This window comes from Pisolithus orientalis (genome assembly GCF_024613125.1).
Source record: "Pisolithus orientalis strain OTSU chromosome Unknown F5J12scaffold_53, whole genome shotgun sequence".
Classification (NCBI taxonomy): domain Eukaryota; kingdom Fungi; phylum Basidiomycota; class Agaricomycetes; order Boletales; family Pisolithaceae; genus Pisolithus; species Pisolithus orientalis.
This window is the reverse complement of record NW_026260834.1, coordinates 100,916-127,170: the sequence shown is the minus strand read 5'-3', so window position 1 is coordinate 127,170 and position 26,255 is coordinate 100,916. Positions and strand designations below refer to the sequence as shown.

The 26,255-nt window shown below is 49.9% G+C and overlaps 9 protein-coding genes across 9 annotated transcripts; 5 read left to right on the top strand and 4 right to left on the bottom strand.

Annotated features, from left to right (window-relative positions):
• Nucleotides 1-99: 99 nt before the first annotated feature.
• On the top strand, nucleotides 100-586 carry F5J12DRAFT_727225 (thioredoxin-like protein; the record flags this gene model as incomplete). The annotated part of the gene is made up of 3 exons (XM_051741785.1): nucleotides 100-302; nucleotides 366-451; nucleotides 501-586. The coding sequence occupies 3 exons, from the start codon at nucleotides 100-102 to the stop codon at nucleotides 584-586; spliced, it is 375 nt and encodes a 124-aa protein (XP_051595529.1).
• A 225-nt stretch (nucleotides 587-811) lies between these two features.
• F5J12DRAFT_465676 (thioredoxin-like protein) lies at nucleotides 812-1,703 on the top strand. Its single transcript, XM_051739563.1, has 4 exons — nucleotides 812-988; nucleotides 1,066-1,181; nucleotides 1,249-1,334; nucleotides 1,507-1,703. Exons 1-4 carry the CDS (start codon nucleotides 962-964, stop codon nucleotides 1,593-1,595), a joined length of 318 nt encoding a protein of 105 aa, XP_051595528.1. The 5' UTR covers nucleotides 812-961; the 3' UTR covers nucleotides 1,596-1,703.
• Nucleotides 1,704-2,354: 651 nt separating this feature from the next.
• Nucleotides 2,355-4,242, bottom strand: F5J12DRAFT_465724 (uncharacterized protein). Its single transcript, XM_051739564.1, has 15 exons — nucleotides 4,184-4,242; nucleotides 4,049-4,131; nucleotides 3,899-3,991; nucleotides 3,821-3,844; nucleotides 3,684-3,766; nucleotides 3,589-3,621; nucleotides 3,526-3,537; nucleotides 3,448-3,461; nucleotides 3,145-3,396; nucleotides 3,029-3,086; nucleotides 2,900-2,967; nucleotides 2,827-2,837; nucleotides 2,629-2,764; nucleotides 2,526-2,561; nucleotides 2,355-2,465 (listed from the first exon to the last, which is right to left on the bottom strand). Exons 2-15 carry the CDS (start codon nucleotides 4,072-4,074, stop codon nucleotides 2,391-2,393), a joined length of 921 nt encoding a protein of 306 aa, XP_051595527.1. The 5' UTR covers nucleotides 4,075-4,131; nucleotides 4,184-4,242; the 3' UTR covers nucleotides 2,355-2,390.
• Nucleotides 4,243-6,287: 2,045 nt separating this feature from the next.
• Nucleotides 6,288-10,609, bottom strand: F5J12DRAFT_897437 (glycoside hydrolase family 31 protein; the record flags this gene model as incomplete). The annotated part of the gene is made up of 20 exons (XM_051748026.1): nucleotides 6,288-6,859; nucleotides 6,925-7,090; nucleotides 7,180-7,355; nucleotides 7,417-7,525; nucleotides 7,581-7,589; nucleotides 7,644-7,846; nucleotides 7,911-8,110; nucleotides 8,173-8,247; nucleotides 8,318-8,469; nucleotides 8,553-8,616; nucleotides 8,674-8,702; nucleotides 8,803-8,855; nucleotides 8,927-8,945; nucleotides 9,072-9,172; nucleotides 9,230-9,573; nucleotides 9,629-9,712; nucleotides 9,766-9,920; nucleotides 9,979-10,273; nucleotides 10,331-10,466; nucleotides 10,522-10,609. The coding sequence occupies 20 exons, from the start codon at nucleotides 10,607-10,609 to the stop codon at nucleotides 6,288-6,290; spliced, it is 3,030 nt and encodes a 1,009-aa protein (XP_051595526.1).
• Nucleotides 10,610-11,498: 889 nt separating this feature from the next.
• F5J12DRAFT_465516 (uncharacterized protein) lies at nucleotides 11,499-12,540 on the top strand. Its single transcript, XM_051739562.1, has one exon. The coding sequence runs from the start codon at nucleotides 11,541-11,543 to the stop codon at nucleotides 12,060-12,062; it is 522 nt and encodes a 173-aa protein (XP_051595525.1). The 5' UTR covers nucleotides 11,499-11,540; the 3' UTR covers nucleotides 12,063-12,540.
• F5J12DRAFT_465901 (glutaredoxin) lies at nucleotides 12,163-13,026 on the top strand. The gene is made up of 4 exons (XM_051739565.1): nucleotides 12,163-12,289; nucleotides 12,365-12,480; nucleotides 12,548-12,630; nucleotides 12,775-13,026. Exons 1-4 carry the CDS (start codon nucleotides 12,263-12,265, stop codon nucleotides 12,861-12,863), a joined length of 315 nt encoding a protein of 104 aa, XP_051595524.1. The 5' UTR covers nucleotides 12,163-12,262; the 3' UTR covers nucleotides 12,864-13,026.
• Nucleotides 12,965-17,876, bottom strand: F5J12DRAFT_466029 (glycoside hydrolase family 31 protein). Its single transcript, XM_051739566.1, has 20 exons — nucleotides 17,852-17,876; nucleotides 17,458-17,797; nucleotides 17,262-17,397; nucleotides 16,910-17,204; nucleotides 16,679-16,833; nucleotides 16,542-16,625; nucleotides 16,215-16,486; nucleotides 16,004-16,104; nucleotides 15,853-15,871; nucleotides 15,716-15,768; nucleotides 15,593-15,621; nucleotides 15,473-15,536; nucleotides 15,250-15,389; nucleotides 15,103-15,177; nucleotides 14,813-15,027; nucleotides 14,545-14,747; nucleotides 14,321-14,429; nucleotides 14,085-14,260; nucleotides 13,830-13,995; nucleotides 12,965-13,764 (listed from the first exon to the last, which is right to left on the bottom strand). The coding sequence occupies exons 2-20, from the start codon at nucleotides 17,570-17,572 to the stop codon at nucleotides 13,190-13,192; spliced, it is 2,982 nt and encodes a 993-aa protein (XP_051595523.1). The 5' UTR covers nucleotides 17,573-17,797; nucleotides 17,852-17,876; the 3' UTR covers nucleotides 12,965-13,189.
• Nucleotides 17,877-19,734: 1,858 nt separating this feature from the next.
• On the bottom strand, nucleotides 19,735-22,721 carry F5J12DRAFT_861202 (general substrate transporter). The gene is made up of 17 exons (XM_051746873.1): nucleotides 22,552-22,721; nucleotides 22,526-22,529; nucleotides 22,446-22,482; nucleotides 22,286-22,389; nucleotides 22,238-22,242; nucleotides 22,116-22,159; nucleotides 21,986-22,067; nucleotides 21,790-21,936; nucleotides 21,481-21,668; nucleotides 21,147-21,425; nucleotides 20,832-20,924; nucleotides 20,623-20,791; nucleotides 20,515-20,571; nucleotides 20,378-20,459; nucleotides 20,223-20,323; nucleotides 20,092-20,162; nucleotides 19,735-20,070 (listed from the first exon to the last, which is right to left on the bottom strand). Exons 1-17 carry the CDS (start codon nucleotides 22,652-22,654, stop codon nucleotides 19,954-19,956), a joined length of 1,683 nt encoding a protein of 560 aa, XP_051595522.1. The 5' UTR covers nucleotides 22,655-22,721; the 3' UTR covers nucleotides 19,735-19,953.
• Nucleotides 22,722-23,798: 1,077 nt separating this feature from the next.
• On the top strand, nucleotides 23,799-26,199 carry F5J12DRAFT_965982 (permease for cytosine/purines, uracil, thiamine, allantoin-domain-containing protein; the record flags this gene model as incomplete). The annotated part of the gene is made up of 9 exons (XM_051750003.1): nucleotides 23,799-23,983; nucleotides 24,045-24,059; nucleotides 24,120-24,191; nucleotides 24,242-24,406; nucleotides 24,462-24,783; nucleotides 24,849-25,111; nucleotides 25,164-25,454; nucleotides 25,509-25,647; nucleotides 25,695-26,199. Coding segments are annotated over 9 exons (1,524 nt in total), but the record flags the coding sequence as incomplete, so codon positions are not given.
• Between the last annotated feature and the right edge of the window lie 56 nt (nucleotides 26,200-26,255).

Genomic DNA, 26,255 nt, shown 5'->3' with positions numbered 1-26,255 from the left:
AGACCATCCGGATTATATAAGACCACATCACTCCCCTTATCATCATCGCCCTTCTTCACCTTGGCTGCGTCTTCGCCACACCACCACGTTCACGGAAAAATGAGTTCTCCCAAGGATTTCGTAGAGGTTAGTACACAGCTTCTGCACCCACCACAGACATCCGATGACGACGATTGTTTCCCTCAGAATACCATCAACAACAACAAAGTCGTCATCTTCTCAAAGAGCTATTGTCCATACTGCGCAGAGACCAAACAACTCTTCAAGAGCAAATTCTCAGGTGTCAAAGTCGAAGTCATCGAGTGCGTGCGCTACTCTTGTCATCCGTATGAGCGGTAATTGAATGGACTGTGGGGATGCAATAGGCTCGACGGGAGGTCTGACATGGACGCGATCCAAGACTATATCAAGGAGAAGACCGGCAAACGCTCGGTCCCTCAAACCTTCATCGGTACGGCTTGATCCCCATCGTTCGTGCATCCCTTGCTAACATCATAAAGGTCGTCAACATGTAGGAGGCAACGACGATTTGCAAGCTGCATATAAGGCAGGGAAGGTCCAGACATTGCTTGAGGAAGCCACGTAAGGACATGTTCCCACCATGTATCGTACGATGGAGGCATGATGTGCACCGCTGGAGCCTGATTATCATGTAGATGACAAGAAGGCCAGTGACAACATGCATACACTTCATTCAATGTACTTCGATGTGGTGGTGAAGGCTCGCGGGAGTATATGCGGCCGTCAAGTGTTTTCCTTGGTAAGTGATTTGCGCCGGCGTGTGATACGGGATTGTCGATGGCGATGGCGTGATGAATACCGAACTGGGATTAACATCATAATGTGCTCATCCCTCAACCCGACCATGACATCATCTCGATCGTCATCCACAGGAGCTATCGTTATAACTCACCAACACTGAACACCTCCTTTCGTTACACCACCCAACATCTAATGAAGAATGAGTTCCGCTAAAGACATCGTCGAGGTACGTCTTCCTTCCTGTTCACAAAATTTTTCGTACCCTTGTTCGCGTTCCAACGCTAACACCCACCACAAAAAAAGAATGCCATCGCCAACCGTCGCGTCGTCATCTTCGCCAAGAGTTACTGCCCGCATTGCCGCGCATCCAAACAACTCCTGAAAGAGCTATTCCCTCCCGATGACGTCCTCATATTCGAGTGCGTATCCTGTCGTCAATTTTGACTGGATGGTATGAACGGCTTTCTAAATTGAAGAGGAAACTAGTTTAGATCTTATGGAAGGAGGACAAGCCATTCAGGACTACATCGCTGTTAAGACGGGCAAGAAAACTGTCCCGCAGACGTTCATCAGTGTGTCATGATCACCAACTCTTCGCCTTCCACGCTAATACATATAAAACTGGTACCGATCCTCTTCCTATCATCATCTGACGCTCGCTTCTCCCGCTTACGTGTCACGCCGATGACGGTCCTGACTTCTACACTGGCCTTTCCGTTGATACGATACCCACTTCCTATGCAGACGGGCATCACATCGGCGGAAACGACGATCTTCAAGAGGCCTATAAGAATGGGACACTACAGCGCGTGATCGAGGGGTTGCCTGCGTGAACTTTCGAGGTGCATAAGAACGATCGCGTGAGGCATGGAGGATGGGACATGTGGTATCGTGCGTTGAAACCAGATACATCTCCGTCGAAGGTGAAGGATGACATTATAGACTAGATCTGTGGTGGGAAGCTATTGGGATGTAAAATATCTACGACATACTAACGGCAGCTGTGAATCTGCAAGTCGGAGTGGTCCGACGGTGTGCACTAAAGTACTCTACCGTATCAACTGCCGCTTGACCTTCCAACGTCCCCATATATATACGGGTCTCCTGTACTGACAAATCCCCCAGGTCTTAATAAGCCGTGGAGAGTAGATGTAGGTGTGGCCACGTGGGATGAGGCGTTGCCAGTGGGCCAGTGCTGGTAGGCGCGTGGCGATCGCGAAGACAACACACAAGGCGGAAGATGGGTGCATTACTCCCCGATTCTCACAGCAGTAGTGGAGGGTTCTTGTCTGCAGCAAATGGTTAGGCGCCCTGCAAACTAGGCTCCTTCCCCGACAGCACCAAAAAAAACTCATGGATCCGGACTCCTTGTCTACTATGTATTCTGCGATAGTAAATCCATCCCAGAGGCACAACGGGCAACTGCCAGTTCTGTACAGCGAAGGAGCGGTGCGCGCAACAGATGTGGAGCGATACGATATGCTCTCGGCCACGGAACGTGGAGGCCCCAGTGTAATTGTCTTGTTTACTGTAAATAAGCATACGTTTTTGGTATGATACATAAAATAAAACATGGCTCGCAAACTTTGGTATCGTTCGTCCTGTCTTCCTCGCCGTTCCATCCATGTTTAGAAGTATTGCATACCCTGTGACGGTTTATCGTCCATGTCGGCCAACGGGTGCGTTTCGACCTGCACGAACACCTATAAAGAATACATCGGTTCCTACCCGGATAATGGACCAATGGAGTACAATTCACGTACCTCCGGCTGCGTCCTCTGCGGTTGAAACACAACCACCTAATCACGAGACACAATGTGCATGAAACATCGCAACGAAGCGACTGCAATGGTTGAAAGGTCTCACCCCAGGATGATTGCTCCTGCCATGGCTTACTTCGTCCTCTGACGACCCATCATATTTATGTGGCGTACGAGCGTTCAAGGTGGATAACATGCAGTTTGTGTATAGCTTTGATAGTATCTGGCTGAATAACACATAACTAGGTGAAGTGTCGTGTGAGAGGTCTCGTTGTAGCGCGTACAGGAAAATAGTAATACTTACTTGCCCATACTCTATAGACCAATTAAGGTGAGTGCACTGCTCACACAAGTGCATTGGCATAGCCATCACTCACGTTGGTCATGTAGCACGTCAAGTCTACGATAGCAACGATGGTCGTTACGACCCCAGTCTGTACAGTCACTAGATTGAGCGTGCGGTCAGCAAATCTGAGTCCGTACAACACTAATATTGCACGACTCACTCCTGAGGATCCGATTAATAGTGCTGTTCAGTGCAGGGTAAAAACTCTTGTGTCTTCCCTGAGAATGCGACTGTAAGAAATGGAAATGTGACGAGAAATCATAAAGGGATATCCACCAGATGCCACACGAGCGAAACGGCAATGATCGCATCAGCGATGACTGCCCCAACCAACCACATCGAAACCTCAATTCGTAGGTCTGGAACCAGGAAAATACTTGGGTCGAGGGCCAGACCGACGGTGGTGGCGAGCGAGCCTGCCAAGTTGGCCAGGCTACATAGAACGATAGCCGCCACAATGAAAACATTCTTGGTAACCACATGTGCCCTCCAGGCAAAGAAGTGTTGTACCGCCACGCTGACAACGCCCTGCAGCGGGTTGTTAGGTGAGAGATGGGTGTGCGGAGAATGAAGGCGCACCGTCGAGGCGGCACCTGTATGTAATTGCGAAATCTCTTGTTGAGCTGGGGTGTAGGAATATCAGGAACGGATTCGTACCAGCTGCGAATGCTGTCCAAGAGCGTTAGATAGCCTAGTTTTCATTGAAATCCATGGACTGACCCCAGTTGCCACGCACAAGGTTCGCCTCATCACCTACGCTCCGAACATACCGCCTACTTCAGCCCCACACTTAAACGCGAAACGAGAAGGCGCACCAAAGTTAATGATTAGTGCATTATAGATGTAGTAAATGCTGACGACACAGTTGAACGTGTCTAACAAGTACAAAATCACTACGCTGGGATTTGCGAGGGTGAACGCTTAGCACAGAAGAAGAAAAAAATAGACCAACAATGACTTCAACCATAATCTATCTCTGCGCACAGTGGTTTCACTAGTCACTCTAGGTAGATCCTGGACTGACACGCACTTTTTATACATTGTGAGATACAAGTATACCTGCGTGGTGGCGAGACCGTGCAGGAAGATATTCACAGCCAGCCCGATGAGGAACGGCCCTTGGCTACGAGAAGAAACATAAATGTCATTAACCAGTCGCCGACTGGCATAAATAACTTACAAGCCTTGTGCTACACTCGCCGTCATGCGCTTCGACGTCTCCGAAAGTGCAGGATGACGATGGGTACAGCGGAGGTATAAAAGCAAGAGCAAAAGATCAGTCGAAGAGGAAGGAACTTACCCCACAAAACTATACATGCGGGGAAGGAACTTTTCTCGAGAAACTTTACACGCAGGACTTATCACATGTTGAAATTTTAAAAGTTCACAGTATAAATCACTGCCCTGTCCTGTCACATTTTAAGTTTATTGACTCAGGTACGATATTCCGCTTACAACATAAAGCTTACATGTCATACGTATAATTTTCTCCTCAATACTTGGCTTGTTCAGCGCGCAGGCCTCCCACCGGGTGAAAATTCACAAAACATTCAGTGCCACGTTTTCCAGATACTTGGAAAGTTTCTGGGCGTCGGCGAACGTTGTTCGAATATGAGGGCCTGAGTAAGAAACGAGGAGCATATTTTTTTTCATTTCAGCACAATGTCAATTTTGTTCAGAATCGATGCTCGGGGGCCGAAGCAAGGGCCGAGGCGTCATGATTGTCAGGGGTTGCCACGCGACTGTAGCCCACGTGACATGTACAAGACCCCCCGACCGTCAGTCACCAATGACCTCAACGTGGACGAATCCAACGGGCAGCCATGCACCCATGATCGAATCATCCAACAGGTACAGTGCACTCTCACCATACCCTCAAGTTCACCTCCGACGGCACCTTCGACTGGTGACTACTGTACCTGACTCCTGAGAACGGCCTTCTCAGGGTTTCGGTCTTCGCTGAACCACCCGCAACACTCTACATTTGAGTATTCATTGCCTTGTCTCATCAATCCAACCGCGAATATCCTCCTCCGTGAGCGTCGAACCCTCCCCCACCGAGCTGGGTATGACAAGTGTCATATCGTTTGAAAATTGATCACTAATTAGAGCTTCCTTAAGCTTGCATTACCCGAGGACGGACCTTATAACCTCACTGAACACCTTCACATGAACAGGCTATTCGCAATGCCTCGGTGATGTATGTTCCGGACGCAGCTGACGAGTGAAGTATGGACCCACGTGAACCCAAGAGAAACGTAGCGACTTGGTAAGGAAGTGACTCGATGCGTGCGATGCGTTGTTCTCGAGTCCCCGGTGACAATCTCCCGCCACAACTATGCGGGCAATGAATCTCTCTAGCTTTTCGAGACTTTCATTGAACGCGCGGATTCCTGGGATCACGATAAACAATCACATATATGCTTGAATGGAAATAGGAGGGGAACGTACGGGCGCTGAGCGTACTCTAATAATGCAATATTTGGTGGAATCATCGTAACTGCAGACTGTAAACTCTTCAGGTTTGTCATGGGCCTCTCGCAACAATTTCATCATCTGTTTAGTCTGATTCTCAGATTCCAACGCCCATGGCAAACTTGGAAATCTCGTAATCGATGAGTGTGCGAAAGGGATGCCATGGATCACGGTCGCAATCAGGAGCAGGGGGCTCGGAGGAATATTCGCTGGTGCGGTCGGCAAGGTGTGACGTCTTTAGTTCGATGCGTGTTGCCTGCTTGATGTTGTGATGTGCCTAGGACGGAGTGAAAAACAACTTAGGATAACGGTTGATCCAGCTATTCATGATTTCCACCTTGACCATGGTTTCCATGCGCTCCCAAGGGCTCCACATCATTGTGGACGTTAGGCGCACACGTAGTATCACAAGCTAGTGGACCTCAACTAAACTTGTGGCGACCGCGCAAGAACATACCTTGTCGTGCTTGTGAGGCCGCGCCTGGACCAGGTCGGTCTGCGTGGCAAAACACGGCTCCATGGGAATACCGGCTACCGAAATGAACGGCCCGCCTTCTCTGTTCGCATCAAGCAGTTCTTGAGGATTGAACCCGCCTAGCACAGGCCCTTCGGTGACGTGGTAAACCCATCAACTTAAACTCCTCGTCACGTATTTCACACTTCATGAATTTCGAGAAGCTCGCGGACATAGCAGAGAAACTCTAGGGAATACTATTGAAGATGAGGGATCGGGGTGCAGAGAAGGATACTTGGAACACGACAGGTGGAATGAAAGCACAGAAAAGTAAGCCTCGAGTCTTGGAGTACGAGGTGTTAAGTTTACACCGTAAGCCAATTCAGTACTTTGTACCGTAACGAATTTGCATTCAAGACACTTCAACTATCGCCACCACGGCAAGCCCAAAACTCCATAAAGCCATCACCTTACATATCACCCCTTCCCACTACGCCCACGAAACCTTGACATCCCCATTCAAATCCACTACTCCACCCGTCACGACCAGCTCCCCGATCCCCCCATTGTACACCCACCCATTCACTACCTCTCCCTGCACAACTACGCTGTCCGGTTCCTTCCCAACTCCGAGGATGGTGATCGTCCCCAATTTCTGTTCGATGTTATATGCCCCCCATTGTGTTTTGACCCTCAGTGACCCCCCGCACGCTTCGAAGGTCAATCTTCTTGCCAGGGTGCTGTTTGAACTGCTGCCAGTGCCACCCATGGCGTCAAATTCTCCATCTCCCGCATCCACGAACGCATCACCCCAAGCTTGTCCATCTCCATCGAGCGACGCGAGTAATGCATACGGTCCATTCATCGTTTCGTAGATCGTATACCCCGGTTGATCGTACAAGAGCAAAATAGATCCTCCGCGGATGTGGACATTGATATGGCTGATGGGAGCTTGGAGAGTTACCGTCGCTGATTGATTTGATGTGTTGGTTGGCGAAACCGAAACGGGTACATGCGTCCACCAGTCTCGCCATATGACATCTCCACGACCAGGTAATATACCTACGCGACCAACCGCGCACGAGCGTCACATTCCGTGCTGACACGACCGCGAAATGCTGACACACCTTGGACAGTCGTCTGCCCGGGCTCGAGAACAGGGGTCACGAGGATATCCTTCCCAACGAGCCACTGCCGATCAACAGTGAAAAGTTCGGGTTCATCTGGGAACTCATAGAATAAAGCTCGGATTGGCGGTAAACCAGCTGTAGATGCGTTCGCAAAAAGGGTGTACTGTTGAATTGTATGAAAAGGGTTACGGAACAATACATAGAAAGATTGCCATCAATTCACGGTTGGGCGACGACAGTGAGATTGCGCACCCAATAGGGCAGTAACGAGTATCGTGCCCGTATAGCTATCTTTGACGCATTCGCGACGCTATCCCACCGATATGGCTCCTGAGGCAAAGCTGCATACGTATTATGATTCCTGTAAAACGGCATGAAGGCAGAGAGTTGCATCCATCGATTACATAACTCTTCGTCCGCGTTTCCATCTATCCCATCACGAGGAATCTGTCAGTCTCACGTGCAGAACGGGACAGGAGTGACACATACTAAATCCACATGTATCAGCACCCACCATAGGCACTTGGTATATCTGGAACTGGAGTACACCCTGGATATTCAAATACATGTACTCCCACTTGCTGTAATTGTCCCCGAGCTATGTATCAAGGTCACGTCAGCCCTCGCTCACGCACGGTCAATATCATCCATACGATACGAGACTTTCCCACACAGCAAGTAGAACGAAAACGAAACAAACAGCACGATAGACTCACCCAATGCCCTGCCCACCTTCCTTGGCTCACAAACGTCGATCTTCCGATGATAAAGGGTCTCTGTCCCGGCCTGACCTTCTGCAATGCCAAATACGTTGCACGAGCTTCCATCATTCCAAATAAATTGTGTACGTCCAGTTCGAGATAGCCACCTGTGTGCGTTGCGTTCGTGGCAACGACGTGCGCCGAGAGAGCACCGAAACCTGTACGCAACGAAAGATGAAGTCTCTTAGAACGAGGGAGGTATCGAGCAAATGAGGGACTAACCGTTGTGTATCGCGTAGGGTGGATAGGTCACATTTATACCTGTTTCCTCACCTGCACCAATGCCAGTGCCAACACCCCTCGTTCTAGCATTAGTCCTTACCGCCACACCTGTCCCACTCCCACTTGCATTCGAACACGAATATGTCGACGTCCCATTGATAGTCATATTCCCGCTCGGGCCCGAAACCGTCTCATTATAACTATGCGTGTAGAACCGGTCATCACAACCACTTGGGCTCGGATTCGAAGGGTGGACACGTACCATTCGGGATACCCAACCACCGTGACATTGGCGACACTCAACGGAGCAAGTGCTGAAAGATTTGCACCTGTACCGCTGCACCCACACATTTTATCAGTTCACTCATTTCGATTATATAACAGCCTCAGCCGCAGAGGGAAAAAACAGAAGACGTACCACGAATATCCACAAAGCTGAGGTTGCCTCATTCATGTCGAGCCATATTCCACTAAATTCAACACCCCCATTCGTGCTCCAGTTCATCAACGCTTCTGTCCACCACTCCACTGCGTTGTCCGAGAACCAGTCCGGGAACGCCTGTTGTCGTGAATAGTCGTCGGGAAGGGTGAGAGGCGAGAGTGAGTGAATTGGAAAAGAACAAATGGGACGAAGAAACGTACGGTGTACCCAGGCCACACCTGTCCGATATATAAAGATCCGTCTGGGTTCTTCATAAACACACCCCTAGAATCCAAATTCATTCCTGCCCTTTTGAGGGGGATAAGATGAGATGTTACGTACATTTCCGAACCTCTCGTGAATGGGTCGTACTACAAATATGAAACAGAAGGAGATGCGATGCGTGAGTTCAATAGGTAGAGAGCAAGGGAAGAACCCGAAAGAGGGTTATGAAGAGGTGCAGATACATACCATGTCTGTATTATTCACCGTCACAGCGATACCTGCATCCACAATCGGAATAACTATGCACGACGTCAACTATCGGCACACTCGCAAGCTATGCATCCAAGTAGCAGGAGAAGAGGGAACGTACAGTGTTGGTGGTTCGCTGTCTGTGCGGTAATGTCAGTACGCGTAATCAACATACACCGCCAAGTGGTGCAAGACAAAATGAAATTACATCCTCATCAATGGACCGGAAACGTGCATACGACGATAACCAGTAATGCTACACTCACCAAATTCTCAATGAATGACCTGATTTCGTCTGTTGGGAAACTGATAGGGTCAGTTGTGAAGTCCCGAAAGACGTGGTAAAGGTCGATGTCATTCCATTGGACTACGGCCGTCGAGTTCCACAGAGTGCAACGATGAATGCGCAGGTATGAACAAGTACAATGAAACGTGGGAGTCGAAGTGAGGCCAGTATGAACAGCAGGAACGCCTAGGATAGAACGAAACAAAATACCTTCAAGGGGAATATCCGCTCTTCGCATTGCTTCTACATTCGCAACGTCATCGCTGACATTATGATATCCCCACCGACACAAATGGAATCCAAAACCCCAAGCTGGAGGCATAAACGGATAGCCACTTATGGCTGCATACTGTGCGATGACATCTATATCATTTGGGCCGCTGAAAAAGTAGAAGTCGAAGGTTCCACCAAGCATGCGGTATTGGATCAGGGATACTGGGGAGCCGGGGGGTGTTTGGAGCAGGATATCAGAACCTGATGCACTGTGGGGAGAGTGGGTATGAAATTATGATTAGGGCTGCGAAGAAGGCGGTGCACCTGACGAGAACGACGCCAGACGAAGTGGCTTTGCCCGTGGTCTCATTGTACCGATGTTCCAGATAAATAGGGTGTGAACCATACCTGTCAAGTGGCACATGTGCTTCGGTCAGACATTGGTGGTATGGCATACATACATGTTCTGGTCAATGGGATTGGCATCATCACGATTCCAATGAGTCTGAATCGTGCCCGAACCACCCCCCGTGCCGATATCACGACGGAAACCACTACTTGCAATGACTTCACCTAACCCATAGATGTTGGTGCCGAGAAGAAGGGCCGAAGTAATCTGAATACAGTGGAGGGGAGTGGTTTCGAGCATCGGCGAGGGCGGCAGACGATCTCACCTGGAGATATTGGTCTTCGAACACGAGCGGGAACCCATCGAATGCAGTGCTCGGATCGGAAGCGTTGAATGGAGGAATAGGAGTGGCCGGTAACGATGAAATACGGGTATCGAAGATGGGCATCGCGTCGGGGTCCGAGCGGCGAGTAATCCAGAACGCGAAGGGAGAAGGGTCGTAGTTGAATACAAGATCAGAATCGTTGATGAGGGACTTCGTTGGAAGGGGAGGAGGCGGAATAATTGAAGTAGGGATCCTGAACTGGTCTTCGGCGGTGTCGAATGTTGCAACACGGATGCTGTGTGGTTGGGATAGGTTCAGAACTACTAATGGAAGGACGGAACAGCGAACGTACGTAGATTGGGACTGGTATATTACCTCGAGTGTGAGATTGGCAATGTCCGACCCGAATGCATTGCATGCTGGGCCGGCAAGCTGTAACTGTGCAGAGAGACCATGTTGGAGCTCGGTGAGAGAGGTGAGGGTATAGCCTATGGACGATGAGCAGAGTATATATCCATGGTCCATGAACATAATTATACTTACCTGGACAGTGTGAGACGTTCTTAGGGTAGGCTGACGCTGACACCAAAAGTGCCGCATTGCCAAGGGAAAGAACGAGGGGACGTAGCATCGTCGCAGGAGTGCTACCCCGATGACGATGGGAGGGTTGTATTTAAAGTGGGGTACTGTGTTGATCATTAGACCGGTTGCATGACCTCGAGGTCGCCAGATGACAAAGAATATTAATTGCTTCTGAGCGCTAGAACAACCGGACACGGGTTGCCGTGCTGAAGTTATGTATGTAAAGGAATATCACCTCGTGCTGCAGAGAAGCAGCTCAGAATCCAAGTTGGAAAAATATGGGCCGCCTACTGTGCCATTTCCATAGAAAGAGTTGCTTTACATTGCGTAGTTGGGATGCACCTGACCTATCAAATGATGGCATATCGATGATGCGAATCGAACTCTTCGCTGAAGAAGCCTTGGGGAGTTGATGGAAGAGACACATAAACCAATCGTTGTATTGTAATAGGTGAGTTATAACTTTAGTCTACCATTGCATTAGGGCACGAGCATGTCAGGCAAGTCTCCTGTTCCCGCCCTTCCACGGCGCGTGGCAGGTAGAATTCACCCCAGTCTACCTCGAACACAGAACCCTTCGGCCAGTTCTTTGAGAAAACCTCCGAGACCGGACTAATCGCGTGTGGCTGAAACGAATTCGCTTTCGTCACAGACGAAGACTCGGACATGCACATGTACGGTTACAAAGATTAGCCTATAGCTTCCCCCAAGCTCAATTCATTGCTCGAAGGCTCTCCCCCACTACTGGCATTCAAGAGCAATGAACCGTGTATGCCAGAGGGAGGAGAAGAGGAGTACGATAGCGTCACGGGTGACTGGTTCGGTGGGAAAGAAGGCGAATGCGCTGGGACAAATTCAGGTGGACTCTTCTCGTGGTCAACGTGTGTGTAAGTCCGTTGGTTTGTATACTGATGACAACCGACTGATCGGTGGCTTAGCTATCCCTCTACGCGCCCACCGGTCTTAATCCTGCCCTAGACATGTCTAACACGCTGATATCGTCCGCGCGGTTAACCATTCTTTTCACCGCCTTTCACCGCCGCGGCCGCTGTTGCCATGATGCGGCTGTCTCTGGCGGGGCAGGGATCCCCAACGACAACCGCTCCTTCCTCGCCTACTATACTTTCTTCATCTGGAGCTGTTCTGGTCTACCCGGGCCGCATATCATACCCACAAGCCATGTACCTGGCAAAACCAACGCTCAGTGGTCTCGTAACCTCGGCGCTCCGGGCCACTCGCGCATCCAAAATCGTCTTCACTGTTGCGAATACTACTCGCCCTTTCTCGACACAACCGTCCCGCAAATATGTTACGCTCGGTCGGTTTTGCCCCGGATGCAAGGCGACCTACTTTCAATTCGAAAGATACGTGCTCAAGGTTCGGTATACAATCGTCTTCTCTCTCGGTCTCCTCCAGATCTCTATTATTCCCACCTGACTGCTGTGGCGAACCATGTCACTCACTGTTTTGGAAAGGGGATGAAGCCCCCTCAATTTGAATAGCATGGCGGCTTGCGCTGGCGTGTGACACGGGGTCGTCGATGGCGATGGCGTGATCTACCGTACTGAGATTAACACTGACATCATTTATGTTCATCCCTCAACCCGACCGTGACATCATCTCTATCGACATCCACAGGAGCTATTTTTATAGCCCACCAACACTGAACACCTTCGTTACACCACCCAACATCTAATGAAGAATGAGTTCCGCTAAAGACATTGTCGAGGTGCGTATCCCTCTTTGTTCATAAAAACTTTGCTCCCCTGTGTATGTCCCAACACCAATTCCCAACACAAACAAGAATGCCATTGCCAACCGTCGGGTTGTCATCTTTGCCAAGAGTTACTGCCCACATTGCCGCGCGTCCAAACAACTCCTGAAAGAGCTGTTCCCTCCTGACGACGTCCTCATATTCGAGTGCGTATCGTGTCGTCAATTTTGACTGGATGGTATAAACAACCTTCTAAAACGAAGAGGAAACTAGTCTAGATCTTATGGAAGGACAAGCCATTCAGGACTACCTTGCCGTTAAAACGGGCAAGAAGACTGTCCCGCAGACGTTCATCAGTGTGTTGTGATCACTCACTCGTCGTCTTCCATGCTGACATGATACTAATACCGGTTCTCTTCCCACCTTTACGTTTCATGTCGATGGCGATGCTTACTTCTACACTGACCTCTACGTTGATACGACACCGACGACCCACACAGACGGACATCACGTCGGCGGAAACGACGATCTTCAAGAGGCCTATAAGAACGGGACACTACAGCGCATGATAGAGGGGTTGTCCATCTGAGCTTTGGATGTGCATAAGAACAGTCGCGCGGGGCGTGGAGTATGAAACGTGTGATGTTGTGTGATGGAACTAGCTATGTTCGTCTCCATCGAAGGTGACACCTGACGTTAAAAGGGTGTTGTGGTCAGTTCTCTCTGCCTATGACATTCTGGCGCATCTGGGATCGAAGTGGTTGAGGTGCACTCTCCTATATCAGTTCTCGTGTGTATACAAGTCTCCCTACCAACAAACCTCGAGCATCGCGGGCAATGATGGGTTGCCAGCATTCCAGTGCTAGTTGGCGTGCCCGGGATATAGGCGTGCTACAATATTAAAGTACCCTGTCCCTAATACGTCCACGACACCTCAACATCCCCATTTAAATTCACCTCTGCACCTGCCACAACCAGCTCTCCAATCCCCCCATTGTACACCCACCCATTCACTACCTCTCCCTGCACAACTACGCTGTCCGGTTCCTTCCCAACTCCGAGGATGGTGATCGTCTCCACCTTCTGTTCGATATTATATGCCCCCCATTGTGTTTTGACCCTCAGTGAGCCCCCGCACACTTCAAAGTTCAATCTCCTTGCCAGGGTGCTGTTTGAACTGCTGCCAGTGCCACCCATGGCGTCAAATTCTCCATCTCCCGCATCCACGAACGCATCACCCCAAGCTTGTCCATCTCCATCGAGCGACACGAGTAATGCATACGGTCCATTCATCGTTTCGTAGATCGTATACCCCGGTTGATCGTACAAGAGCAAAATAGATCCTCCGCGGATGTGGACATTGATATGGCTGATGGGAGCTTGGAGAGTTACCGTCGCTGATTGATTTGATGTATTGGTTGGCGAAACCGAAACGGGTACATGCGTCCACCAGTCTCGCCATATGACGTCTCCACGACCAGGCAATATACCTACGCGACCAATCGCGCACGAGCGTCACATTCCGTGCTGACACAACCGCGAAATGCTGACACACCTTGGACAGTCGTCTGCCCGGGCTCGAGAACAGGGGTCACGAGGATATCCTTCCCAACGAGCCACTGCCGATCAACGGTGAAAAGTTCGGGTTCATCTGGGAACTCATAGAATAAAGCTCGGATTGGCGGTAAACCAGCCGTAGATGCGTTCGCAAAAAGGGTGTACTGTTGAATTGTATGAAAAGGGTTACGGAACAATACATAGAAAGATTGCCATCAATTCACGGTTGGGCGACGACAGTGAGATTACGCACCCAATAGGGCAGTAACGAGTACCGTGCTCGTATAGCTATCTTTGACGCATCTGCAACACTATCCCACCGATATGGCTCCTGAGGCAATGCTGCATACATATTATGATTCCTATAAAACGGCATGAAGGCGGAAAGTTGCATCCATCGATTACATAGCTCTTCGTTTGTGTTCCCATCTGTCCCATCACAGGGATTTGTCAGTCTCGCATGAGGGACGGGGCGGGAGGGATACATACTAAATCCACACGTATCAGCACCCACCATAGGGATTTGGTATATTTGGAACTGGAGTACACCCTGGATATTCAAGTACATATACTCCCACTTGCTATAGTTATCACCGAGCTGTGTATCACGGTCGTGTCAGCCACCAGTCATCCCTAATTCGCATCACCAATACACGAGACTTCCCCACACCGCGAGTAGAACGAAAACGAAAGAAGAAATAAGATAAACTCACCCAATGCCCTGCCCACCTTCCTTGACTTACAAACGTCGACCTTCCGATGACAAAAGGTCTCTTTCCAGGCCTGACCTTCTGCAACGCCAAGTACGTCGCGTGAGCTTCCATCGTTCCAAAGAGGTTGTGCACATCCAGTTCGAGATAACCACCTGCGTGCGTTGCATTCGTGGCAACGGTGTTTACCGAAAGAGCCCCGAAACCTGTGTACAACAAAAAGAGGGGTGTCTTAGAACGAGGAAGGTATAGTGCAAGTGTAGGAACTGACTGTTGTGTATCGCGTAGGGCGGATAAGTCACATTGATACCTGTTTCCCCACCGGCACCGATACCAGTGCCAACGCTCCTTCGCGCACTCGTCACTGTCCTAGTATTAGTCCTCACCACCACGCTCGCCCTACTCCCACTCATGTCTGAACACGAATATGTTGGCGTCCCATTAACAGTCATATTCCCGCTGGGGCCCGAAACTGTCTCGTTATAACTATGTATTTCAAATTCGCCATCGCATTAACCCATCACTTAGACCTGGATTCGGATTCGAAGGGTAGACACATACCACTCGGGATACCCAACCACCGTGATATTGACGACACTCAACGGAGCAAGTGCTGAAAAGTTCGCACCCGTACCACTACACTCGCATATTTAATCAGTTCACTCGTTTTAGTTAACAGCCTCAACCTTCAGGCGAAAGAAAACATACCACGAATATCCACAAAACGAGCTTACTTCGTTCATGTCGAGCCATATTCCACTAAATTCAACACCCCCATTCGCGCTCCAGTTCATCAACGCTTCTGTCCACCACTCCACTGCGTTGTCCGAGAACCAGTCCGGGAACGCCTGTTGCCGTGAACATCGTCGGGAAGGGGTGACAGGAGGCGAATAAGTGAACGGAAAATAACAAATGGGATGAAGAAACGCACGGTGTACCCAGGCCACACCTGTCCAATATACAGAGATCCATCTGGATTCTTCATGAACACATTCCTAGAATTCAAGCTCATTTCACCCTTCCGAAGAAGACAAGGCGAGAGGGTACGTACATTTCCGAACCTCTCGTGAATGGGTCGTACTACAAATATAAAAAAAGAATGAGATGGATGAGTTCGATGAGTAGAGGGGAAGGGAAGAACTCGAAAGAGGGGTGAGGAGGTGCAGGCACGTACCACGTCCGTATCATTCACCGTCAGAGCGATACCTGCATCTACGATCGGAATATCTGCGCGCGACGTCAACTACTTGCACACACTCGCCAGCCATACACCCAAAGCATCGACAAGTAGAAGAGGAAGAGTGCACATACAATGCTGGTGGTTCGTTGTCTGTATGGGGATGTCAGTATGTGTTTTCTCGAACAGTAAGCACCACCAAGTGATATAGTACAAAATGAAATTACATCTACAGCAGGGAAACAGCAACGTGCCCACGACAATAACCAATAACGATGCACTCACCAGATTCTCAATGAATGACCTGACCTCGTCTGTTGGAAAACTGACAGGGTCAGTTGTAAAGTCCCGAAAGGCGTGGTAAAGGTCGATGTCATTCCATTGGACTACGACCGTCGAGTTCCATGAAGTACAAAGATGAATGCACGAGTTTGAGTAGGACACGCGTCGAAGAAGGCATTAACAGCACGAAGACAAAGTAGAAAGAACCAAATACCTTCAAGAGGAATGCCTGCCTCACGCATTGCTTCCACATTCGCAATGTCGTCATTGACATCATGATATCCCCATCGACACAAATGGAATCCAAAGCCCCAAGCTGGAGGCATGAACGGATAACCGCTTACAGCTCCGTACTGTGCGATGACATCTACATCGCTTGGACCGCTGAAGAAGTGGAAGTCGAAGGTTCCACCAAGCATGCGGTATTGGATCAGGGACACTGGGGAACTGGGAGGTGTTTGCAGCAGGATGTCAGAACCCGAAGCACTGCGTGGAGAGCAAGCATGAGACTAGGACTGGGGCTGCGAAGAAGGGGGCACACCTGAGGAGAAGGGCACCAGACGCAGTGGCTTTGCCAGTGGTCTCGTTGTACCGATGTTCCAGATAAATGGGATGAGAACCGTAGCTGTTGAGGGGCGTATATGCTTCAGTCAGACGGTCGTGCTACAGCATACATACATGTTCTCATCAATAGGATCGGCAGCATCACGATTCCAATGAGTCTGAATCGTGCCCGAACCACCCCCCGTACCGATATCACGACGAAAACCACTGCTTGCAATGACTTCACCTAAGCCATAGATGTTGGTGCCGAGAGGAAGGGCCGATGTAATCTAAACACAATGGAGGCGAGTGGTTTTGGGCATTGGCGAGGGTGACAGCAGACGATCAGCTTGGGGAAGAGCCTACCTGGAGATACTGGTCTTCGAACACGAGCGGGAACCCATCGAATGCAGTGCTCGGATCGGAAGCATTGAATGGAGGAATAGGAGTGGTCGGTAGCGATGAGATACGAGTGTCGAAGATGGGCATCGCATCGGGGTCCGAGCGGCGGGTGATCCAGAACGCGAAGGGAGAAGGGTCGTAGTTGAATACAAGATCAGAATCATTGATGAGGGACTTCGTTGGAAGGGGAGGAGGCGGAATAATTGAAGTAGGGATTCTGAACTGGTCTTCGGCGGTGTCGAATATTGCAACACGGATGCTGTGTGGTTGGGATAGGCTCAGAACTACCGATGGAAGGACGGAACGGCGAACGTACGTAGATTGGGATTGGTAGGTTACCTCGAGCGTGAGATTGGCGATGTCCGACCCGAATGCATTGCATGCTGGGCCTGCAAGCTGTAACTGTGCAGAGAGACCGTGTTGGAGTTCGGCAAGAGAGGTGAGGGTATAGCCTGTGGAGTCGACGATGAGCAGCATATACCGCCATGGTCCACGAACGCAATTATACTTACCTGGACAGTGAGAGACGTTCTTGGAGAAGGCGATGTCGCGAACGACTTGAGCCGGCCGTGACGCTGACACCAAAAGTGCCGTGCTGACAAGGGAAAGAGCGAGGGGGCGTAGCATCGTCGCAGGAGTACTTACCCCGACGGTGGGGAGGTTTTATTTACCGTACATAATGCAAGGGACGGCGTTATTCGTTTGACCGGTATTATTGCATGACCTCGACCAGGAATCGCTTCTGATAGAATAGCGGCTGCAGGGCTGCACTAAATCTACGTAAAAGAAGACGACCTCGTGCTAGATGAACCGACTACTCCAAGTCCGTAACCCAATATTCCTGTGAAGTACCTTTCGTGTGGGAACGATGGCATGCAGGCCCAATAATCAGATGATGCGGCATACATATATCGATGATACTGATCGGACACTTTGGAGAAGAAGACATCTTGGTGAGTTGACGGAGGAGACGCGTAATAGGCATAAACCCACCCACGTGCTCCTTCTCACCGCTCAATAGCTATTCCAGAGGCCTCTAAGAGCAATGAACCGTGTATGCCTGAGGAGGGAGACGAGAACTATGATAGGCCACGGATGACTGATTCGGTGGAAAAGAATGCGGACACGTCTACGCGCTCACCGATCTCATCCTGCCTTCCAACATGGTTCGACGTCTTCGAGCACGCGGATGTTGTCCGCGCAGGCAACCATACCGAACTCATTCTTTCTACCATCGCTGTCGCTGCTGCCACCATCACATCCGTCTTCGGGTGGGCGGGCATCCTCTCCAACAACCGTTCTCTCCATTCCTACTACACTTCCTTTCTCTGGATCTGTTTTGGTCTACCGGTCGCCCCGGGCTATCTCACTTACAAGTAACGTACCTTCAATCTGGAGGCCAAGATTAGTAACGTCGGTGCCGCGGGCCGTTTATGCATCCAAAACCGTCTTCACCGCTGCGCATACTATTCGCCCTTTGCTAAAGCACAAACATGTTACGCCCGGATGCAAGGCGACTTACCTTCAGTTCGAAAGATAGCGCTCAAGGTTCGGTATTCAGGTATTCAGTCGCCCTCTCAGTCGTTCCATTCCAGATCTTTAACATTTCCACTGAACTGGTGTACTCGAGCCGTGTCACCTACTATTTTAGAAAGGGTAGGATGCCCAAGGCGTACCGCCTCAGTTTGAATAGTATGGCCATCATCATGGATAACCATACTAGGTGAGTTCTCCCCTATTCCCAACGACCATCTCTTTATTTCGTTGGCTCTTGCTCAGTCAATTCACAATACAAACGCTTACAGAGAACTCTGTACACCTTGCGAATAAAAGCGGCTCTCACTTCTGCAACGCTTTCGGCGACAGTTACACCGTACTGGTTTACCCAAACACTGGGACATAGTAAGAAGAGAAATCCTACACAACTTGAAATCATCTGCGAGGTCGCCAGCCTCAGGTTGGTCATGGATGCCTCCAGAGCGCTGACCAAGTAATGATTCATTTGCGTCAGAGGGGATAGACAGTGGTTTCTATGTCCCAGAAGCTTGATACGACGGTGGTGGGACTGGCTCGAGACTGCTTGACCCCATCGCGAACAATGATGGACTTATATAAGGAGAGTCGAACAAAGATGACCACTCATGTGGTTGTGCTCTGCGCGCGTGGGAAGCTTCATTTACTTCCACTGCACGGTGAGTCGTGTTGGCCATGGCTCTGCTCATAATCGTACTTCAGTACACATCGTCACCGCAAACATAGACAGACACCTGAAGTTGACACAGCGCTGTTCACGTTCCTTCGCCTCTGGAATGCCTACGTCGATGCTGGTTAGGGGCACGGCGCTTGAAACGGAAATGGTTACGGTTCTAGTTCAATGGTACTCTGTATCCCGGCCCTCCAAGGTGATCTGGGTGGATCCTGGTAGTGATTACACAGGATTCAGACGCTCTGATGTCGCGAACCTGAGCCTAAGCCAGTAAGCATCTTGTCTTCGTGACAACACCAAGGGGTTTGCCGCGACCGGTCTTTTTGGTATTCGACGAGTCTAACCTGATTGGTTCATCTGTTACTATGACTGCTGCTTTACCGTAATTTACTTGTTGGGGATTCTACAGCGGCCCTTTGAAAACTCCTAATGGAAACAAAGGGACAACATTGCGAATTCCAGGTAGGCTGGACTGTCGCTTACCACTGCGCCGGCAGCTACTGTAAGGAGCCAATTATGGCACAGCGCGACGACTCCTTTTTTTTTTTCAACAGTCATGGTCGAGACAACCCGAAAAGTAAGTCCTCTAAATCACGGGACATCCAGCCGGCCTGGTAATTTCCGTTCACTCACTGAAACATAGATGAGTATTCCCCATATTAATCAGACTTACCTAAAGAATTCATCGAACCTTCCACACCATCTGACTAGCTCGGCAATGGACTGATAATTATGTGGCTTAGAAGATGTCGGTGAACATAAGGCATGCCGCTTTTGCGGCTTCATCGCTCTACGGCTGTTTTCAAGCTGAAAGAAGGGCCTTGCTTGGAAGGCCAAGTTCACGACAGATCCTTTCCATATGCTTCTTCTCCTGTTCGTTCGTAACATCCCCAAACGCCGCATCCATCTCTTCAAGAGTCTAAAGAGTCGTTTGTGAAACGGTGGGAAAGTGGCAAAGAAGTGGGCATGGAGAGGTACTCATCTTCCCATTAGTTTCTGGGTAGAAGAAGACTTGAAGTCGACATAATTAGCTCGTCGTTGTCACGAACCTATTTCGAGGGGAACGCTCACGTGCAGAAAGGAATGCCAGATTAGCGAATGCAGCAAAGAAAAAGTATGTTCCGCCATGCCCAATCTGGGTGAGCATCCGCGAGGAGACCAGACCAATAATGCTGTTGGCGAATTGAGCGATCCCCGCAGTGAATGAAACGAGGAAGGGAGCCTACAAATTAGACATCCATGTACACGACGTGGTAATGGAGATACCCGTTGACCTGAGATGGAGAGGGAAGACTTCACTTAGGAGGACTGTTTACTAATCACTTGCACTGCACAGGGAAGGATATCATCAATAAATGATCACCCCAACCGATAGGTGCCCACGAATATGCAAAGTTCACACCGTAAAAGTACACAAAGGCTAGCCGGAAGCGGGTCAGCACTTGCTGGAGTATAATTACAACGCGCTCACCGATAGCAGCGCGATCAGCAGAGGGATGTGCCGGCCAATCGTTACCAAAGGCGGCAATGAGGGAGCCGACAATAAGCAAAGCAGCGCAACACCCGAGAGCACCAGACATCAGGAGTGGCCGTCTACCCACGCTATCAAGAAGCATGATAGCAGGGAGAGTACCAAGAGTCTGAAACAAAGTAGGAAATATATTACATTATAACGAGAACATCAGAAGAAAAGCCAGGGGTTTTATCACACGCATTAAGGATTCCATAGAGGCCAGTTGCCAGAAGAGATGTCGTGTTGGGGTTGAGTCCAAGCTACCCGAAAACTAATAGGAATGAGACAAGTTCGCAGCCGAGAAAGACAGAATAGACTTACTGGTAGGTGCATAGTAGATTATGGCCTAAAGGAACGTTGAAATCAATTGCAATTTCCCGATATACTTCACTTACATTGATGCCCTAACAAGGTGTCAGCGTCATGCACAAATTGAAGATCGGAGCAACCTACTATAATCTGTTGGTAGAACATTGTCAGACACCGAACGGCCAAACGCTTGAATTTGGGCCACGTAGAGATAAGTGCAATGCAGTTGTTAATAAACCGCTGGAATTTAGACGCGTGGGGTATTTAAGCGCCGTGATTTCACGAGAGTAGCGAAGTTCGGCCTTAATCTCTAAGAATTCATAGCGGAGAGCGAGATCGCCAAGTGGTTTTCGGCGGAGGGAAGAAAGAGTTTGCAGAGCCTCGTCATCACGCCCACGTTCCATCAACCAACGAGGAGAATAAGGCATGAACGCCATGCCTATACCGAGTAACTAGGTGATGCGTTGTTAGGGAAGGTGTCAGAGAGACGTCAATGGCACAACCGACCAGGGCAGGGAACAACTGGATGCCGATGGGGACTCTCCACGACGCCTGCTTCTGGCTCGTGCAGCCACCCCCAGGAACATCGGTATATGGATCAAATGTGGGACTGCCGTTTAAGAGCGGTCCTGTGTATTGAACCCCCGGTGCACAGCGTGTACCACCAATATGTGATGTGCCATATGCAATCCAGTCTGAAGTATATTTAAATGAGAATAAAGATGTACTTTCACGTTTCGATAGACGTGCAGCTTATGAGAATCTGCACCATAGGCATTTCTGCTGTGCAAATTTCAGGTTTCATGAACAGAGAACCCACCCCAAGTGTAATGGAGAGCTGCTGGAGGGCAACGAGAGCTCCCCGGATATTTGCGCTCGAGATTTCAGCCAGGTACATGGGAACAACATGTGTCAATGCGCCGACAGCAAGACCAGCAATGGCTCGACCAATGAAAAAATGTCCTGCGGTGGTCTCAGGGGGGCGTCAGCGAGAACATGAGATTGAACGTACTCTCCGCAGTTGCTCCTGTTTGAAGGGCACCACCAATCAAGAATATAACGATGTTCCCCGTGATATTGCGTTTCCGTCCAATCTGCACGGCGTCAGGCTGTCGATGCAAATCTAGCCGAGTCACACGTACCTTGTCACAGATAGGACCATTTAGTAAAGAGCCAAACCATGCAGCTGGAAGTATCAGATGTTAATGTGGTGCACGGCGCCAATGTATGATGATACAAACCCAGGAGTAGGGTCGACACAAACCAACCCTGGGTACTTGGTCAGTTCGTCACGATTACCAAAAGAACCAACCAATCGACTTTGAGGTTGCTATCCATGTAGATTTTTGGGAACGCAGCACCAAAAGACTCGATCGCAAGCACATTGCTGACGACCTCCTGATCATAGCCGAAAAGCTGTTGGATTCGCCCATTAATAATTCAATTTCCCGAGCAAGAGAACAGCTGCCCACAAAACCTCCTAGAGTTGCGAAGCATGTAACACCGAGTCTGCAAGCAGATTTGTCATCCTGATGATTCCCAAGATGCCGACGATCCTTACACGAATGCATTATCGACCCCCCATCTCGGTAAGGTTGAGCCTGGAAAACTCGTCTTGGGCGACTTCGCGAGTCTCCTTCATACCGCCAGAGTTGAGCGAGTTCTGTGCACTTTGCGTCATGTCGCGGATTGAAGGCTTAATACTCGTCAGAGGGGAAAGCGAAAGCATGAGTTTGCAGAAGGTACACTTTTATACTCACGGGTCGTCATCATCTAAAGGGAACTCCTCGCGCGATAAGTGATGATCGGAAGAACTTGACCACAAGTGAACCCAAATGTGAGAGCAGATAGGCCCCGCTCCCTAAGATTGGGATAGCAATGCCAGTAATTCATTTGACCGTCGCCTACGACGCGAGGCATCCCGTGAAGTGAGGCTGGCTTCGTATCTGGCTCGGTGATCTCCAAACCGATAGCACGATAAGCCAACCAAGATCCTCCATACAACGATGACCGATAGACATGCCATTGCACACGGCATCCCGGACTAATAAATCTGGAAAATCATTACGGCGAGCAAAATTTGTGCAGTACGATCAGTTTATGATAGGAATCCGTTGTGTGTGAAATCTTAACGGGAAGATACGGGTCTGCGAGAATACTTGTGTTCAGTGGCACAGGACTGCGATTCGTTGACAACTCCTTCTGGTTCAAAAAATGACAACAGCAATTTCTGAGGATAATAACACGGCCACAGACCCATACTGCCGATTGCAGCTTTGGTCCAAAGTCACTGACTAATGTAGTGAGTAGTATTGTGAAGGAGTGGACGCGGATAAAATTCGGTAGCTGCTGAAGGATCAGTTAGGTTATGTTATTACGTGCCTGCCACACCTTTGGCCGTGTACAGGGTGGCCATGTAAACCCTCCCACAGTAGCCAATCTTGGCAACCCGTGCTCACATGACTGACCGGACATTGCTTGGCTCGCTCCACAACTAAACAAAAGCACTTGCGTGAATTTTACTCGGATCTGGTCTATCGTTCAGTAGTTAGCTGTAGGGTCTGTGTAGTGCGGGGGAACGAGGTTGTTGACTGGACCCTCGGGCAAGGTGAAGAAGGCGCCTGATATCGACGGTAATGATAAGAGTTGGGCGTGCGGAACTATTTTTACCTATTACAGTGACTAAACTAACTCGATGACAAGGTATGTGGAGCGCGTGGTCGCCAGTCCTTCCCATAAAGAAGCACGCATGCTAGTTTAACCAGAGGCGCATCATTTTCCATTTCCCTCCCTCCGTGCTGGATGCCATGTCCAACGAATACTACCAGGACAAGGAGCAGGCTGTCGGGATCGAGCCCCCGGAAGTGGAGGTCGCCCCCGACCAAGCCATCGCAAAGCGTTTCGGCGCGTTTGGCCCCTTTCTTGAGAAGCTCTTCGCGAGTGGTGTAGAAGCCAGAGGGGTGGAGCGCGTACCGGAGGATCAGAGGGAAACAAGGAATGTGTGGAACAAGTGAGTCGTACGAGTCGAGTCTGCTTCTCGCCACGTGTTTCACCTTCCCCAACCTATACAGTTTGCTGATGTGGTGGTGAGCACTGATGTCCCTCTATAACTACCTTGCGTTCTTGCTCACGGCGACTCGGTACAGGTCCGTCAACACAGTGTTGACTACCATCCCAATTGGGGTGCTGGGAAAGTACGTATTTACACTCACGTTCCAGTAAGCCATCCATCCCTCGCTTTGGGCTCTCTCGTCACGTCAATTTTCAGACACGCTGTGGCCACCATCCTGTGCTTCGGTTTTCTGGGTGCCAATGCCACTGCCTTTGTCGCCACTCTAGGGCCTCAAACGGGCTTGCGGACCATGATCATTACGCGTTATAGCTCCGGCTATATCGGCTGCACCCTCTACTCTATTCTCAACATCCTCACGCAGTAAGCATGTCTGCACGCCATCCCTTCATGTAACTTTAGTGTCCGTTTCATCCAGGCTCGGGTTCGCAACTACGGCAGTGATCCTAGGCGGACAAACGCTCGCATCCATCAATAGTTCGCATGGTATTCCACTTGTAGCCGGCATTATTATCATCGGCGTGTGTTCCCTGATACCATGCTTCGTCGGCTACAATATGGTGCACGTCTACGAGAAATATGCCTGGATAGTTACGTTTTTTATCATGTGCTGTCTTTATGGCCTCGGCGCAAAAGCGGGATTTGACATAAGTGCTCAAAAATCAGCAGAGGACACCGGGAGAGCACTCAGCGCAGATATTATTAGTTTTGGAGGTATCGTGTTTGGCTCTTTTGCTGGGGTAAGCGCGTCGTTTCTGCCCTGCATATTTCCTTGTTGACTAGTGGCTCCTGCTTCTAAACCTAGTGGGCGCCCGTCGCAGCAGACTATAATGTGCGGCTCCCCGCTGACACTCCAGCGCTCCGTGTATTCACCCTCACTATGTTTGGGCTTTATATTCCTGTCTGCTTTACCTCTATCCTTGGCGCTGCTTTGATCACTATCACGGACCCAGAATATGTCGCTGCCTTTGGCACGGATGGATCAACTGGTCGTTTAATCGCGCAGGTGTTGTCTCCTTGGGGAGGAGGAGGGAAATTCTTACTGGTTTTGTTGGCCTTTAGCTGCATGTAGGTCATTCCAGACCGTTGTTAACCCTGCTGATTATCCTGTAACACGCAGTGCGAACAACATCCCTAATACCTATTCTACAGCGCTGTCGATTCAGGCTCTGGGGCGTCCGCTGGCCGTTGTGCCGCGCTTCATTTGGGTCATCTTTGCCTTCCTTGTCTACACCATCGCGGGAGTTGCTGGCCGCGAGCACTTCTCAGAGATCCTTAGTAACTTCTTGAGTATCTTAAGTTACTGGACGGCATTCTTCATCGTCATTATGGCTGAAGAACACTTCATCTTCCGAAGACCTGGCGGAAAGCTCGGAGGCTATAACTTGGCAAATTGGGACCAGCCATCCAAGTAAGCTGCTTTCTGGATGCTAGGCAGGGTATGTTACTCATGGTATCTACACAGACTTCCGCCAGGCTTTGCAGGTATCCTGGCAGGATGCTTTGGAGTTGTTGGTGCTATTGTCGGTATGGCGCAGGTCTGGTACACGGGACCGATTGGTCAGAAGGCCGGTGCTACGTATGGAGCTGACCTTGGCTTCGAAGTGAGTGCCTTTGTATATCGGCTGCTATCATGTGCTGATAGGCTCAGCTTGCGGCGGCCTTCGCTGCGGTGACTTACCCTCCTTTGAGATGGATAGAGATTAAGCTTACTGGAAGATGACGAGACATTACATGTACTATGTATGCTACAGAATAAGTCTTGATATTGTACTGGCCCGAACGTAGTTGATGCCCATACCGGCGAGAAACAAAGTCATCCAGCTTCGTCATATTGTAACACTAGCGACGTGCTAGGTGAAAAGATCGCACAACCGTGTTCACCAGGCCTCGCCATCGACGACCACGCGGCAGTACAAACCAACCAACCGAAGGGTTATGCTACACCGTTGAACGACAAAATACGGCTCGTGTTGTGTACTCGTGTAGGTCACGATAGTTAAGCAAGAAAGATAACATGTCCACGCGGGCTAGGATTACCGTACGTATCAAGGCCTATTGAAAGCCTCAGCATTAGCTTAAATTCAGTTCACGGGCTTCAATGCCCACCAAGCGATGGATTTCGCTCTGGAGACTGATGGTAGCAGCCAAGTGAGTAGCTCAAGGTGTGGGGACCTGGGGAAGTTGATCTTCGCTGCCACCTCCTGCAAGA

Coding starts and splice junctions, on each gene's coding strand:
- F5J12DRAFT_465676 (XM_051739563.1), top strand. CDS start 962: ATGAGTTCCGCTAAAGACATCGTCGAG. Junction 989..1,065: donor CCGCTAAAGACATCGTCGAG/GTACGTCTTCCT, acceptor CCACAAAAAAAG/AATGCCATCGCCAACCGTCG. Junction 1,182..1,248: donor GATGACGTCCTCATATTCGA/GTGCGTATCCTG, acceptor AGAGGAAACTAG/TTTAGATCTTATGGAAGGAG.
- F5J12DRAFT_465724 (XM_051739564.1), bottom strand. CDS start 4,074: ATGACGGCGAGTGTAGCACAAGGCTT. Junction 3,622..3,683: donor TGCACTAATCATTAACTTTG/GTGCGCCTTCTC, acceptor TTCGGAGCGTAG/GTGATGAGGCGAACCTTGTG. Junction 2,466..2,525: donor CGCAGAGGACGCAGCCGGAG/GTACGTGAATTG, acceptor TATTCTTTATAG/GTGTTCGTGCAGGTCGAAAC.
- F5J12DRAFT_465516 (XM_051739562.1), top strand. CDS start 11,541: ATGTCTAACACGCTGATATCGTCCGCGCGGTTAACCATTCTTTTCACC.
- F5J12DRAFT_465901 (XM_051739565.1), top strand. CDS start 12,263: ATGAGTTCCGCTAAAGACATTGTCGAG. Junction 12,290..12,364: donor CCGCTAAAGACATTGTCGAG/GTGCGTATCCCT, acceptor AACACAAACAAG/AATGCCATTGCCAACCGTCG. Junction 12,631..12,774: donor TGTCCCGCAGACGTTCATCA/GTGTGTTGTGAT, acceptor CGACCCACACAG/ACGGACATCACGTCGGCGGA.
- F5J12DRAFT_466029 (XM_051739566.1), bottom strand. CDS start 17,572: ATGCTACGCCCCCTCGCTCTTTCCCTTGTCAGCACGGCACTTTTGGTG. Junction 17,205..17,261: donor ACCTACCAATCCCAATCTAC/GTACGTTCGCCG, acceptor CCAACCACACAG/CATCCGTGTTGCAATATTCG. Junction 16,487..16,541: donor TCTGGTGCCCTTCTCCTCAG/GTGTGCCCCCTT, acceptor CTCTCCACGCAG/TGCTTCGGGTTCTGACATCC.
- F5J12DRAFT_861202 (XM_051746873.1), bottom strand. CDS start 22,654: ATGACGCAAAGTGCACAGAACTCGCTCAACTCTGGCGGTATGAAGGAG. Junction 22,390..22,445: donor TCGCAACTCTAGGAGGTTTT/GTGGGCAGCTGT, acceptor CGAATCCAACAG/CTTTTCGGCTATGATCAGGA. Junction 20,460..20,514: donor GTGGGCACCTATCGGTTGGG/GTGATCATTTAT, acceptor ATTAGTAAACAG/TCCTCCTAAGTGAAGTCTTC.